Source organism: Leptosomus discolor, chromosome 1, assembly GCF_034619465.1.
Source record: "Leptosomus discolor isolate bLepDis1 chromosome 1, bLepDis1.hap2, whole genome shotgun sequence".
NCBI classification, from domain to species: Eukaryota; Metazoa; Chordata; class Aves; order Leptosomiformes; family Leptosomidae; genus Leptosomus; species Leptosomus discolor.
Window position 1 is genome coordinate 211,740,149 of NC_141391.1, and position 14,319 is coordinate 211,754,467.

Genomic DNA, 14,319 nt, shown 5'->3' on the forward strand with positions numbered 1-14,319 from the left:
AACTCAGTGCTCCCCTTTACAGGGATTTAAATTCAAGAAGTCTTCTGCTTGAAGTTTTGCAAGGGTTTGGCAAACACAAAAGCCAAGATGTGCTGGCTGTTTTCAAACAGCACTTGGAATGAGCTGTGATCAAAACCAAATTCCCTCCTCTTCAGTGCAATTTCTGGCCCCGTATATGTGAGCTCCCAGTCTCACTAGTATGCATTTATAAAAGAGCCCTAGTGAGAGGTCTGTTGGGGCAAGCATTTGCCTTTTAGCAAAGCCCTGCAGTGCTTTTGCACAAAAAACAAGAGCTTATGGGGACTGGAAACAGTTGCTGTGTTTGTGTTGACTGGCCACGGTTTTCAGCTGCTGGGGGTTTCCAAAGCAAATGAAGTGTTATTCATCAAAGCGGGCTCCCTCCCCTACTTTCAGTTGTTGAAAATACTACAAAGTAAGATGGAAAGAACCATGTAATGCTTCATCATCACAGTGAGGATTTACTTGTTTATTTAGATTCCCTGTCTGTTCCAAATGTTCTGCCAGAGAAAGCCCATCCAGGCTCCAGGAGTGCTTGACACGCATTAAAAAAACTCCTACATGTATTTTGGAGATAAGTCCAGCAGAAGACACTGCCTTTCCTCACAGCACACCAGTGCAGCAATCAACTGAAAGTCCCACTTGCACAATAAAATATCTCAGGATGCTTTTTGCAGGAAAAAAAAGAAAGGAGGCACATCACCCTGGGCAGAAATAGATTTCAATGATGGCTCCTTTAGATCAGAAACTTTATGGTGGGGCTGTCCTTGAGCACCAGGCACCTCCTCTTTTTCTGCTTGGAAAATGTTGCCCAGGTAGAAAGCATGGAACTTGGTGCTTTTGTAGTCAATGAAGTGGGAGAGTTGTGTTCAGAGGGTGAGTCCTCCCACTGCCCTATGAGGTGGAGATCACCCTCTTGAAGGGTGCAAACATTACAGGAAAAACTGAAAGAGAGGAGCCCAGACCCAAGTCTCACTTTTAGCAGCTTAAGAGAAGGCACCTGAATCCATCTGAAGTGACATTGTGCATCAGGAACACAACTCCTTTGCACTGAATCTAGTCAGCAGCCTTTGTTGCTGGTGTTTCTCATCTCATTCCTTTGAAGCTGGCTCCTTTCTTTTTTTGTCTATCTAAGGGCCACAGGCATGAGAGGACATCAATCCCCAAGGAAGGGCCAGATGATCTAACCCGTCTTTTGCGTCTTTAATTTCTTGCCCTTTCTTTTCCTGTTTCAGGCACATTTGTTTAGCTGCTGCTAATTAGATGTTAATGCAAGAACAGTTGCATTTTCAGCACATGATGTAACCAAGAGAAAAATATTGGGGCCCTAAATGACAAACAGATCACAGGGGTGGGCGTCCTTATTCTCAATGTGGAAAATATCTCTCTGGAAAAAAAATAGGCCACAAAATAATGATGTCCTTTCCACACCAGTATGGATTGCCTCTGCCTGATGCCCAAGGGTCACAGCAGTGCCTGCTTCAGATCTCTTCCCTCTCCATCCCTACATCCAACCTCTTCACCAGGGCACAGGAAGGATCTCCAAGGTTGTTTTGCCTAGTTGTAATGTAGTCAGAGACAGCGGAAAACCTCCACCAGAACAACAGACAACCCAAAACAACCTGCGTTTAAGTCAACCACAGCCATGAAACCAACTAACCATCCTGGCTGCTCAGCACAAACACAGACACAAAATCCTGGCTGCAAGAGCTTAATGTCCACTTGACAAGATCTTGATATTGAAATACGTTGGTAGTGGATAGAATGGAAGGGGCAGTTTTTAGCCAGTGACCCCCCCAAAAAATCACTTCTGTTAAAGTTATGGGATCTTGAATGCTCCTAGAGATTTCTGAGATTTTACCCTTTAGGGTTTTGTCTGAAAGAAGCCCATATAATGAGATATTAAGACAACTCTGTTCTTGAAGAGACAAAACCAACCAGTTCTATGTTTGTCTGGTGCTGTCCTTATTTCACACGTTGACTTAAAGAGCAAAAGGCAGGTTCATGTCAAAATCTAGGGTTTTTGAAGGGCTGCTAAGCTGAATCAAGTCTAGAGTTTTCCAAAAGTACCAACCCTTGGCCTGAGCTCCAGTTTCATACCAGAAATAGGGCAGCCTTCCTCCATAAATTCAATGTAGCCTTAGTGGGCTGGACAGGTCTGTCAAAACAGTTCATAAAAGTAATTGTGAATCACTAGTATCATTAAGATCTACAATTTCGGATCTTATCTGAATACAGATATGAAAGAGAGGACTTTGCTAAAAATGGTATAAAAAAAGAGTAGAACTTCCCAAAAAAGTGTTCTACTTTTCTACTTTTGAAGATCTGTGAGGTGTTTCAACACCTGAATTAACCCTTGCTTTGATAAGTTTTTGTGTAAAGCTCACCTGTTGCTATTTCATTTCTGCTATTCCCTCAGCTCATGTGCTCCTCGGTCCAGAAAGCCCTGTTTGAGGAGGAGGACAGAGTGAAGAAGCTGCAGCAGAAAGTGGCGACACTGGAGAAGCGCAACAAGCAGCTGCGAGATCGGGTGAAGAAAGTAAAGAGATCTCTCCGGCAAGCCAGGAAAAACACTAGGCACATGGAGCAGATGAACCGAAAGCTAAGCGAGAAACTTTCCTCTGCAGGTGGTCAAATCCCCTATATTAACTCTTTGAAGCAGGAGAACTCCCATGCTACCTACCTTAAAGTATAATGCAAGGGTAAGTGCTTCAGGCCAATGATAATGGCGAATTTTGCCTGCATTAGATGAGGATCTGGCCCTCACACCTTGTCTACACTGTGCTTCAGACCTTGCATGGAAAATGAATCTGAACTTGCTTTAGACACAGTGCTAGATTAAATAGGAATGCAAACTGTGTTTGGCTGCCTGTTGGAGGCACAGCCCAAAGCCACGTCCTTGGTGGCCATAGGCTTCTCCGCCCTCACACCCCTCCACCTCCATCACCAGTTTTAGACTGTCTTTGCTGAAAGTGCCAGTTCAACCCCACGGGTCACTGCAGGCACTTGACACAGAAGATCTTCTTGGAAAGATCTGGTGCCAACTTACCTCCTCCACATGGGCTGGACAAGCAAGGCCAGGGGGATATATGGAGATGGGTGCTGTAGGAAGGATGCAGGAATGAGTGCTCTTTGCTCCATCATTGCCCCCAAGCTCTCAACCTCCCTTAAGCTTGACTGAAGTCTATATTCAGTGTCTGAGTAAAGGCTATGTCCGGGACACAGTCAGTTTGGGCCCCGCTTCAAAATGAAGCATTGGTGTTCCCAAATTGTCTTAAGACTGTGTCTAAATATCCCTAATAATTCTAAATAAAATATCCAATATTTTTTATTTTACCAGGAAGTGCCTCAAAGGTCTCAGTAACTCCCTCAGGTGCCTTTATCATTGCCCAGCCAACAGGGTTGGAAACATGTCATTTCGGGCCTGCGTCTAGAACCTAATCTAGCTCAGGATTGGACTTAGCCTGACTGTTAGCGGGTGCTGGATCAGGCCCGGCAGACAATTTCAGATCCCATTTTCAAGCAGGTTTAATTTACAGTGTGGACAAGGCTTCAAGTTTTGTAATCACTGTTTTTTGAGGTATAATGGAGGTTGCTGGGCAGCCTCACTTAGTCACACTTAGATACTGTAGAGACCACATCAATATCAACAGGGCATTAAAAATTAAGGTAGTTTATATATGTATATATTTTAAAGTCGTATAGAAAATATTTTTATTACACATTTGATATAGTCTAATTTCTTAAAATATGAAGTAAATCCCATTTCTCTGTTAACTTGTTAAAAAAAAAAGTCCATCATGTCCTTCATTAAACATTTACAAACTGTCTTCTGCTCAAGCAGCGTAGGTTAAGGCATCAGTATCCATGGCTGATAACATTTCCAGCTGTGCTAATGTACCAGAGCGTGTCTTGGGTCTTGGTACTCAACCAACCTTCCTTCATAACAAGGAGAGAAAGGTAGAAGAGTTTTTGTTTTTCTTTCCTTCTCAAAATAGTCTTTCTTGCTCCAAGCATGAGACCCAAGCACAAATATGCTTCATGCTTTTGACAGGGGCAGCTGGCCCTTACCCAGCCCCGGGCAACACTGACATTCTGCCAGGGCTAAACCCGATTTGTACAACGGGGACTGACCCAGATGATCTTTAACACAGAGGTGAGGCCCTCAGAAGTAACGGTGCGCAAACCACCGCTCCGCTCCTAACCCTGCACACATTACCAGATCACTGCGTGGTCTCCATGCTGTGTCTCAGCACTCAAAATCAGAGTTTATCCAGGCTACAGTCCCGCTGAAACACGCTTTAACTATCCCTGCACTAGGAAAAGCCCATATCAGCTTTCAACCATGAGCTTCAGTCCCAGCTGAACTCAGAAGTTAAGCCTTGTGTTGGCTTCTAGGATGCTGCTGAGTTTAATTACCTTCCAGTTTTGCTCCTTTTGGAAATAGAGCTTCCCCCTGCCCCCACCTCCCCTTGAAATAATACTGGCATTTCTTAAGATTCTGACTCCTCCACAAGCTCCACCGGTTTCAAAGGCTTTGCCTACCGAATCAGCACAATTTGAGTTGTTTTGTGCTGTAGTCAGCAATGCTGTTTCCTGAGAATTACTACAGACCTAAGGCTTCCCTAGAAGCCATCAAGGATTTTAACTCTAAAGGTTAAATCCGTAGGAAAGTAACTAATTCTTTTTGGTGTTGTTCCCCTCCCCCCCCACCCCCGTTTTCTAAATTGCTGTTTAAATAAATGAACTGATTTTCCTGGTATAGATATTAAAAGCTTGTGTCCTAATTTTTTGTTAATAAAAATTTTCCCTCTGATATTCATTCATGTTTTATAAATGTTTGTATAAAACTGAGAAAGTATAGTTAATATAGCTACACCTTTCAAAACACAGTGTTGAAAATCTTTTTCTTTTGGCTGATATTTTTGTCTCTTGATGAAAAGATTGTAATTTTCTTCTTATTTCCACCTTTCTCTAGCTAAAAAAAAAAAAAAAAGTAAACTATTTCATTCTTGTCAGTTTTGTGAGAATTTTGTTACTTTTCAAAGAAAACAGAAACAAAATGCCCAAATGCAAAATCCAGATGCAATGCAAAATGTCCCCTTTGGGTACAAAACCAAAAAAAGGTTGGTTCCTTGTAAGTTTTTCCTTTCATTCCTTCTTTGTTTTGGATCATTTCCAGAGATAAGGACTAGCAGTCAGCTCAGATCACAAGTTAACCCTCTCAACAAGTAACAGGGGATGCCAAGCCGAAACAAAAATGCTAATAAAGCATCACCATTGATTGCCTGTCCCTGCTGGTGACAGTATCCAGAGAGTGACCAGAGAGGCTGTACGGGCAGGAAACACAAGTGTGAAGAGGAATTTGGGTTACTTCCATCAAGGCTGGTATACATCACATAGGGCCTGACACAGACACTAATTTTTAGACCCACTGTAGATATTAAAGGGACCTGCTAATCTGGAAACCCATAAAAAGGGCAAAATTTCATGCCGTTTTCCAAATTAATGCAAAAGGCATGATTAAGTATGTTCCTTTTGAAGAGCTATGCAGGAGAGACTGGGGTGCAGAAGTGCAGAGGAGGTTGGCATAGCCAGATGGTGTCAAGGGTTGAGGCTGGGCCGGTCACCAACAAATGACAGATACTCTCTATTAACCCCTTTCCCCTCCAAAAAGGGAAAAGGAAAGAGAACAAGGGAGAGAGACTTTGCGGTTTGGAAAAGAAAACTAAAACAGCTTTAATGAAACAATAACAATAAAAGAAGAAATAAGAATAAGGAAAAAATTAAATATATATAATATGTACAAATATATACAAATAGATACAACACCAATGCCGAACTCAACTCCCCCCACCCTGGTGACAATACGTCACTACCACGCTGCAGGGCTGGCACTGCGGCAGTCCCAGGCTGGACTTGGCAGCAGATGGGAACGGGATGCAGGAGCTGGACTCAGACACTGGATTCAAGGATGCACGGATCGGGATCAACAACAGAATAACAGATAGAGTCCTCCTTGGATATCGGCTGTCGAGGAAGAGAGAGAGACCCTCGTGATCCCTCCGCTTTATACTGAACATGACGTCTATGGGATGGAACACTCTGTTGGTCAGTTTTGGGTCACCCATCCGGCTCGCTCCTCCCTGCAGGTGCAACCTTGTACGTGCTTGCGACCCTTTTCACTCCTGGCACCCCAACACGGAGCACAAGATTTAGCAGTGACCTTGGTCGTTACAAGAACAAGTATAAGCAAGGGCCTCTCTGCATCCCATTCCTTGGTACGAACTGTAAACATCAGGCCTTATCGCTGCTAGAAGCAGTCACTGTCTGGAAAAACATGCTGTTGGTTTCAGAAAGTGCAGTTGCTTAGAAAAGACTTGACTGAAAAGTAAAATCGCTAAACCAGAATTAGTTATCCATCAGGACAGATGGGTTGGCAAGGGATGGCATAGAAACCTGAAAAAAACCCTAGGGGAAAAAAAAAAAAGCAAGCAGAAATGTTCAAATGAGGAAAGCAATTGGTTAGAAACAACACCAATGCAGCAGCCCCCCATGAAAAGTTCAGATGCTTTACAAATTAATAACAGATGCTTTTGCAAATAAATCAGGAGCTTGAAGGCTGCCAGAACGTGTGCAGGGCCAGTGCTGGGGGTTTCCAGAGCAGATGAAGCCAGAAGTGGAGGCAAGGATGGACTTCTCAGTATCTTCACCGTGGAGGAGTCTAGGGATGCTGTCGTGGCTGAATCAAATTTTCCTGATGGATCTGGAGGATGACAAGAAGACAAATGAATAGCAACAAATTGCAAGGACAGAGAGCAAACGGGTACGAGCAGTAACAAAGAGTAGACTTAGCTGAGTGATGCTGAGTGGCTGACAACAAAAATAAATGAAATGCAATGTAGGTAATGTGAAAAGATATTAATGGGGGAAAAGAAAAACAGACCTATCTTTTCATATGAAATGAGATGCTCTAGGCTGGCATCATCCAGCTAACATCATTGTATGTAATTAGTGGTCAATTAGTCAATCAATTGGATCAATCTAGTATCATGATGATAGAGAGGTTACACCCTATCATTCTATGAAAACAATGGCTCAACACTAAGCTGCAATCAAAAAGGTTGGTGAAGTGGTAGAAACTGTTAGCAAAGGGCTAGAGACCATTACTACACTAAGTATGAGATATGTTTACTTCTGGGATGCAGTGTGCAGTTATTCCCCATCTCAAAAAAAAGTATCTAATAGGAAATGTATAATGAGAGGCAACAAGGAAAATCCCAAAACTAGAGTAGCTTCATACAACAAACAACCGTATTTTCCAGGACTTCAGGCTGGAGAAGAGAGAGGAGAATGACAGAGGGAAACAGGAAAGGGGAAATCTTGGGATTGTCCTCTTTTCACCACCACCACACGTCTCTTGTGCTATTTCAGTCACTGGTTGAACTTTTGCAAGGTTGGAGTGTCTCACCAGAGCTGAACTGGACACTTCAGATGCTGATCTGTACCCCAAAAGCACCTTCTGTCTTTAGAATTTACAGTGGGATTTTCTGGGTTTTTTGAAAGTAGATGCTTGGTAAAGTGCATTAATTAAGATGTATTATTTTCTCTTAAATCCTAAGCACCGTCCTGTTTAACAACCCTACCTGGGTAGCTCAGGGAGAACCATATAGTAAGGGAGGATTTACGGAGAGCAGACAATGTTAGCAGCTTTCTTTGCCCCTTAACACCAAAACTGTTGAGAAGGGAATGACTTCCATATGTTTGAACAATAATTTAGGGAAACAGCTCTGTTATTCTGTTTGGGTTTTAGCAGAAGGGGTTCTTGGAACAGAAGAGCACATCAGTGTTCCAGAGCTGCATCAGTAAAGCCCATTTCTAATACACAAATCTTCTCGCCAAGCTAGGTAATCTCTCATTAATGAGGGAAAGGAGCCCAAATTCATTTCTAAAAGTAGAAGAAAAAACATAAAGGGAAAACTCTGTAAAGCAGATAAAACTGACAAGGTATGTCATTCTTTCTTATAATAAATCCAAGTAATTGCAAGGGAACTTCATTTTCCTCCCCATTTAACCCCAATTATTTTCATTTAATCACAGAAATGTTGCTATTTCCCTCCGAACCAGACTTCTTTGCGTGTGAAACATCATTTCCAACGTGCACTTGGTTTTAGGCATGTTTCTAATCCCCTAACCAAACAGCATGTCTGAGCATACGTGGCATTGCTGGAAGGGCTTGTTGGCTCCAGTTGCATAGGCTGTGCGGGAAACCAGGCCAAGTCATCCCAACAGGGGTTTCGCAGGTGGCATCAGAACTAATGCCTGGGGAGACAGGCACAACACAGATGTAGTGGGGAAGGAGCGATGCTACCTTTCTGAGGAATCATCTTTTGGTGGGTCAAGATTTGATGCAGACCACACCAAGTTGGGTGGGAGTGTTGATCTACTGGAGGGCAGGAAGGCTCTGCAGGGGGACCTGGACAGGCTGGATCGATGGGCCAAGGCCAATTGTGTGAGGTTTCACAAGGCCAAGTCCCAGGTCCTGCACTTGGGTCACAACAGCCCCGTGCAGCGCTACAGGCTGGGGGATGAGTGGCTGGAAAGCTGCCCGTCAGCAAAGGACCTGGGGGTGTTGGTCACAGCCGGCTGAACATGAGCCAGCAGTGTGCCCAGGTGGCCAAGAAGGCCAACAGCATCCTGGCCTGTATCAGCAATGGTGTGGCCAGCAGGAGTAGGGAGGTGATTGTGCCCCTGTACTGGGCACTGGTGAGGCCGCCCCTCAAATGCTGGGTTCAGTTTTGGGCCCCTCACTACAAGAAGGACATTGAGGTGCTGGAGTGTGTCCAGAGAAGGGCAACGAAGGTAGTGAAGGATCTGGAGAACAGGTCTGGTGAGGAACGGCTGAGGGAACTGGGGCTGTTCAGCCTGGAGAAGAGGAGGCTGAGGGGAGACCTTATTGCTCTCTACAGCTACCTGAAAGGAGGTTGTAGTGAGGTGGGGGTCGGTCTCTTCTCCCAAGTAACAAGCGATAGGATGAGAGGAAACGGCCTCAAGTTGAACCAGGGGAGGCTTAGATTGGACATTAGGAAAAATTTCTTCTCTGAAAGGGTTGTCAAACACTGGAACAGGCTGCCCAGGGAAGTGGTTGAAATACCAACCATAGAGGTATTTAAAAGTCATGTAGATGTGAGGCTTAGGGACATGGTTTAGTGGTGAAATTGGCAGTGCTGGGTTAACAGTCAGACTCAATGATCTTAAAGGTATTTTCAACCCTAAATGATTCTATGATTCTGTGATTTTGTTGGTTTTCCATTTGATGGGCTTGGTGGCATCACACCACTCCTGAGGTGCCTGATGGTTTCTTCTGATGAGAGTGTCTTAGCAATTGCTTGCTGCTTTGGTTCATGTTAATTGTGTGTAATGGCATCTTCCCCTCTGGTTATCTGCCTAAGAATAGATTTTTTTCTTTTTACTGAAGTTTTCCATAAAGAAGGAGACATTTCTCAGAGCAAGGTGGTGGTCATGGTGGTGAATAATTGTTTTGCAACGTTAAAATATTATCAGTGTAGTGACATTTTCTTTGGCAGACTCCTACTGTGGAGTCATGACAAAATTTGGCAGAATTTCCTTCACATCCTTATGCCCCCCAGCTCCAACAGAAATCAGCAGGAAGCCTTTGAAATGGTCTGGTTTTGCAACGCACATGCACCCAGCAAATCCTTCACAGTGCTTCATGGCTAAAAGCACAGCAAATGCCCTTAACGAACCTTTCTCAGCCTATCTTGGGTCTTCATCCTGACTGGACTGTCAAGCTGCCAAAGATGGCAGCGCAGACAGCATATGCCAGAAAAATAAAAGCAGATTTTTATTGTATCTCCAGCTCCAGGATGCCTCCGCAGTGCCCTGGGGCTGGGGCATATGCTGGGGTAGGCTATGGTCTGTGCACGCAGGGAGGAGCCATAAGGATGAGGGTGCTCCAACAAGCTCAGAAAAGAGAAAAGTAGTAGCCACAGGAGAGACACTGGAGCTGGAGCACTCATAGGGCCAGAATTGCTCTTACGGAGCTGGCAACCAGTATACCTGGATTTGACTCCTGGAAAAGGGAGAGCCATTTGCTATGCACTGTCCATCAAGGGCCTGCGTAAGTGAGCCCAAGGGCCCCCACTGGTGAGGACTCGGTTGTGTCAGTGACATTTCAGTGAGGTGAGAGGAGGTATTGGTTTGCTTAAAAAACAGTCGCACAGAGGACTGGTGGGTGGTGAGCACCCGGGGAAGGTGCAGGAAGACACAGGGTGCTGCAGACAGCACAATGCAGGGACTGAGCAAAAGCCAGCACATTCAACCGACTCCATCCAAGCTCACCAAACCTCTTGCTTCTCTGGACAAGTGTCCAAACACTAGGCATGGCTACGATTTCGATGATTAACTTTGAATTACTGAGAAAAATTTATAGATATGAGAATAGACCCAAATTCTGTGTTAGCAGCACAAGTCTACCAGAGATTGAGGAAAACGTTCTAACCATGAGCTGGAGAGAGCTTTGAGCTGGTGCTGTGCCCACAAATACTACCAGAAAACCGCATATTAGCTCAGGCATGTGGGTATGTAGCTTCCCTGCCACTCGACTCATCCGGCCAGCAATGAAGGCAGTCGGATCCATCAGGCTGGTCTGCAGCCATCCATGTCGTCATGCCCCTTGAACCCTCCAAGCCCCTTGGTACCAGGGTTCAGAGTGGGTTTTGTCATGTCACATTTTATGGGGAAATACAGTGTGTAGGAGCTGCAGTTCTGCTTGTGATTACCTAGATCTAAGACCAGGTGGGAACTGAGTGGAAACTTTCCTACAAATATGAATCTTTCTGAGTGTCAGACAGGTGTCTGTACTCTCTGAATACAGCTGTCTGTACTCTCTGAAAATCAGATTTAACAGCATCCTGCCCTTCTAACACACAGCAGAGTAAGTCACCCAGAAACTGCCCACCTCAATGAACACAATGAAGTCAAAAGCACCCCATCACACACACTAGACAAGTCCTGCAAGCAGAAGGAGGAAAGTGGCCAGGGCCAGTTTTGGGAGAAGGTGTTCTGCTTCAAAGGAACTCCTTCCTCCTTCCCACCAAAGAAATTCTCTGAGGGCTTTGCAGCCAGAATTTGCATGCAGCAGCTCATAGATTTAATCACTTCTCAGCTGCTGCCATGGCACCCTATGACACCCTGCCTCTACCCTTCCCCTGGGTGGGATCTGCTCTGCTAACATCAGCCCACCCTCTGTACTCTGCCTTGTGAAGGTAGGGGCACATCACCATGTACAGGCACCACCTCAACTCACATTGCTCTTCAAACACTGGTCCGACATCAAGAGGACCCTGCTAGTGTATTGCTTGGTGCCCTCTTTCACCAGGGGAGAGGGTTTATTAGTGTGTCCTTCTTTTCTTGGTCACTAGGGCAGACTATTAATCAGAAATGCTAAGAGGCATTTTTGTACTTGAGTACGTTTGGCCCCATTCCCACCAACTTTGGCCCTGACTGTGTCGCTGACGTCTCAGGAGTTCTGGAGTTGGCTGGTAGGGCTTGCAAGAGGCCAGGTCAAGTCCTTCACATCTCTGCATGTGTTCACTTGCAGGAGCTCCTCCATCCATGGAGTGGATTGAGAGCTCAATCTCTGCAGGGGAGTGGGCAGGCACTGTGGTGAGACGTGTCAGTCTTCAGCACCCAGCTCTCCGCTTCATAAACAGATTATGGACTCAGTTCTCCTCTCACATTAGGCAGAAGCAGCAATGACATTCAAGCCACTGATGATACTGCAGACAAACTCATTTTGCCAGGCTTGTGGCAGATTACAACTGCATACTTTCATTAGTGTGAAATAAAGCTCAGCAATCAGAGCTGACCTTTTCTCACCTATCCCTTAAAAAATGCCCAGCTCACCTGCAGCCTTTAGCAAAGATCCCTCTGGGAGACACAGCCTCCTATCACACATGTGGTTTGTATGAGCAGAACAGCCAGGAGCTACATAGCTCCAGTCCTTACTCCATGTAAAGCACCAGCATGGACAGCAATGAACATCAATCACCTCTGTGGTAGGAGCAACCCAGGCAAGCTTGCTGCTGACCCAGAGGCATTGCTTTCGGGTGGCTACTTGGTGAAGAGTAGAGGTGAGCTCAACCCATCGCTGTCGGTGTCCAGAGCACACAAAGTGGCCTGGCTCCTTTTCTCCATTTCTAATTGCTCTTACAGACTCTTGGGATCTTTTTTGCAAGGAAGGCAGTCAAAAGGAAACCCAAACCCACACGGTTTTGGAGGGCCACCAGCTGCCAAAGTGCAGCCCATAGATCACAGTCTGGGAACAAATGCAACAAAATACTTCACCTTTCTACTGACTACGTCGAGTCTTTAAAATGCTCAAAATGCTTTAAGCAAGGCTTTGCATGATCCCCTTCCACTCGAAGTCAAGCAAAGGCACAAGACACATGTAAATCACTTAATTCATATGGCAGTTCAATGGCAGGTCTGCATAAGAAGATCCAGGGATCCTCTAATTTTGGCCCCTGCTCCAATCTCTTGCCAGCTGCTCAAGTGGAACAGGGAGAGGAGATGCCAGCACATCAGTGAGGGGATGTAGCTCCTTGCAGAGGATGAATCAGAGAGGTCTGCATTAGGGGCCAAAACTTGGATCGCTTATTGAGACAGGAACACACCTAGCTGAACAAAAGGGATGAGACAAATGTACTCTTGGCTGGAGCAAAACCCTGAGAGGTCTCTTCTGCTCCTCATCATCAACAGCTCTTTTGACAGCCTTTGACTATTGATAGTCTTTACACAGTCCCCACACAGAACCCAAGTCCTTCCCGAGGACTGTCATGATTTGTCACTTCTGATACTCGCAGGCTTCCTGGCAGGAGGCAAACGGGGGAATCCTTCATGGTAGGAACCATGGGGACATCATCCCTTTGCTGTGGCCATGCGTAGAGGATGACAAGCACTTGGGCAGGTAAGCCACCACATGCAGCATCTGCCTCAGGAGTTTTCCCAGTACTCCCCATACAAGCAGAGTCTGGAAAACCATTGCTTTTTCTCAGTGCTTCCTTGCAGAGCAGACATGCTCTTTGGAGAGCAGAGAGGATTTTTGACACATCTTTTTTTCCTATTCTGTTCTGTTTACTCTAGCAGATAGGCCATAATCCAAACCGTAATTTTTACAGGACTCAGTCAAATCCTGTCTCTGAAGTTTATAAGTATCTGCCCTGTCATCTACTGTGCTCCCTCCACCCATGCACACATCACACAGGCTCTAAAGGAAATGTTTGCTTCTGCCAGGGCTTTGCTCGGCTGAGTCAGTGCTGGAGCCCACATGCTCAGGATTTTCGTCTCTGCCCGCAGCCTCCCTGGCAGCCCTGGACCTGCAGCTGGAAGCAGGCCTTTAAACTGCTGGTTGCTCAGTAAAGCAAATGTGCTCTGTGGGTATGAGACCTCGGGCAGGAAAATGGCATCAGAGGCATCGCATTAGCTTCCCACAGAGCAACAAGGGAGCTTGTGGGTTGTCTCATGAATTTGTAGAGTAGGAGGGTAGCAGCAGGCTGATTGAAAAGTGTCTCAGGTTATTCATAGAATCATAGAATCACAGAATGGTTTGGGTTGGAAGGGACCCTAAAGATCATCTAGTTCCAACCCCCTTGCCATGGGCAGGGACACCTTCCACTAGACCAGGTTGCTCAAAGCCCCATCCAAGCTGCCAGGGAGGAGGCAGCCACAACTGCTCTGGGCAATCTATTTCAGTGTCTCATCACGCTCACAGTGAAGTTCTTCCTAGTACCTAATCTAAATCTCCCCTCTTTCAGTTTGAAGCCATTACTCCTCATCCTATCACCACAATTCCTGATCAAGAGTCCCTCCCCACCTTTCCCATAGGCCCCCTTTAAATACTGGAAGGCCGTTATAAGGTCTTCCTGGAGGCTTCTCTTCTCTAGGCTAAACAACCCCAGCCTGTCCTCATACGAGAGCTGCTCCAGCCCCCTGATCATCTTCGTGGCCTCCTCTGGACCTGCTCAAGCAGGTCCATGTCTTTCTTATTATTGGGGCCCCAGAGCTGGACACAGCAGTGCAGGTGGGGTCTGACCAGAGCAGAGTAGAGGGACAGAATCACCTCCCTCGACATGCTGGCTGCACTTCTTTTAACCTTCACAGCCCAATTTCTTCAACTCTTTCTCACTCAGGAGGTAAGAGTGTGTCCACTGGGCAGGCGTGCTCCTGCAGGGTCACTGGTGGCTTGGGAAGAGGAGAGAGGGACCCAGGGTACACAAG

General features: G+C 45.7%; 1 protein-coding gene across 1 annotated transcript in view; it reads left to right on the forward strand.

Annotated features, from left to right (window-relative positions):
- Nucleotides 1-2,713, forward strand: part of CCDC3 (coiled-coil domain containing 3) — a 47,063-nt gene extending 44,350 nt beyond the window's left edge. The window contains exon 3 of the mRNA XM_086474684.1: nt 2,438-2,713. Coding sequence (XP_086330810.1) covers nt 2,438-2,713 — 276 coding nt within the window. The remainder of the gene's footprint in view (nt 1-2,437) is intronic.
- Nucleotides 2,714-14,319: the final 11,606 nt, after the last annotated feature.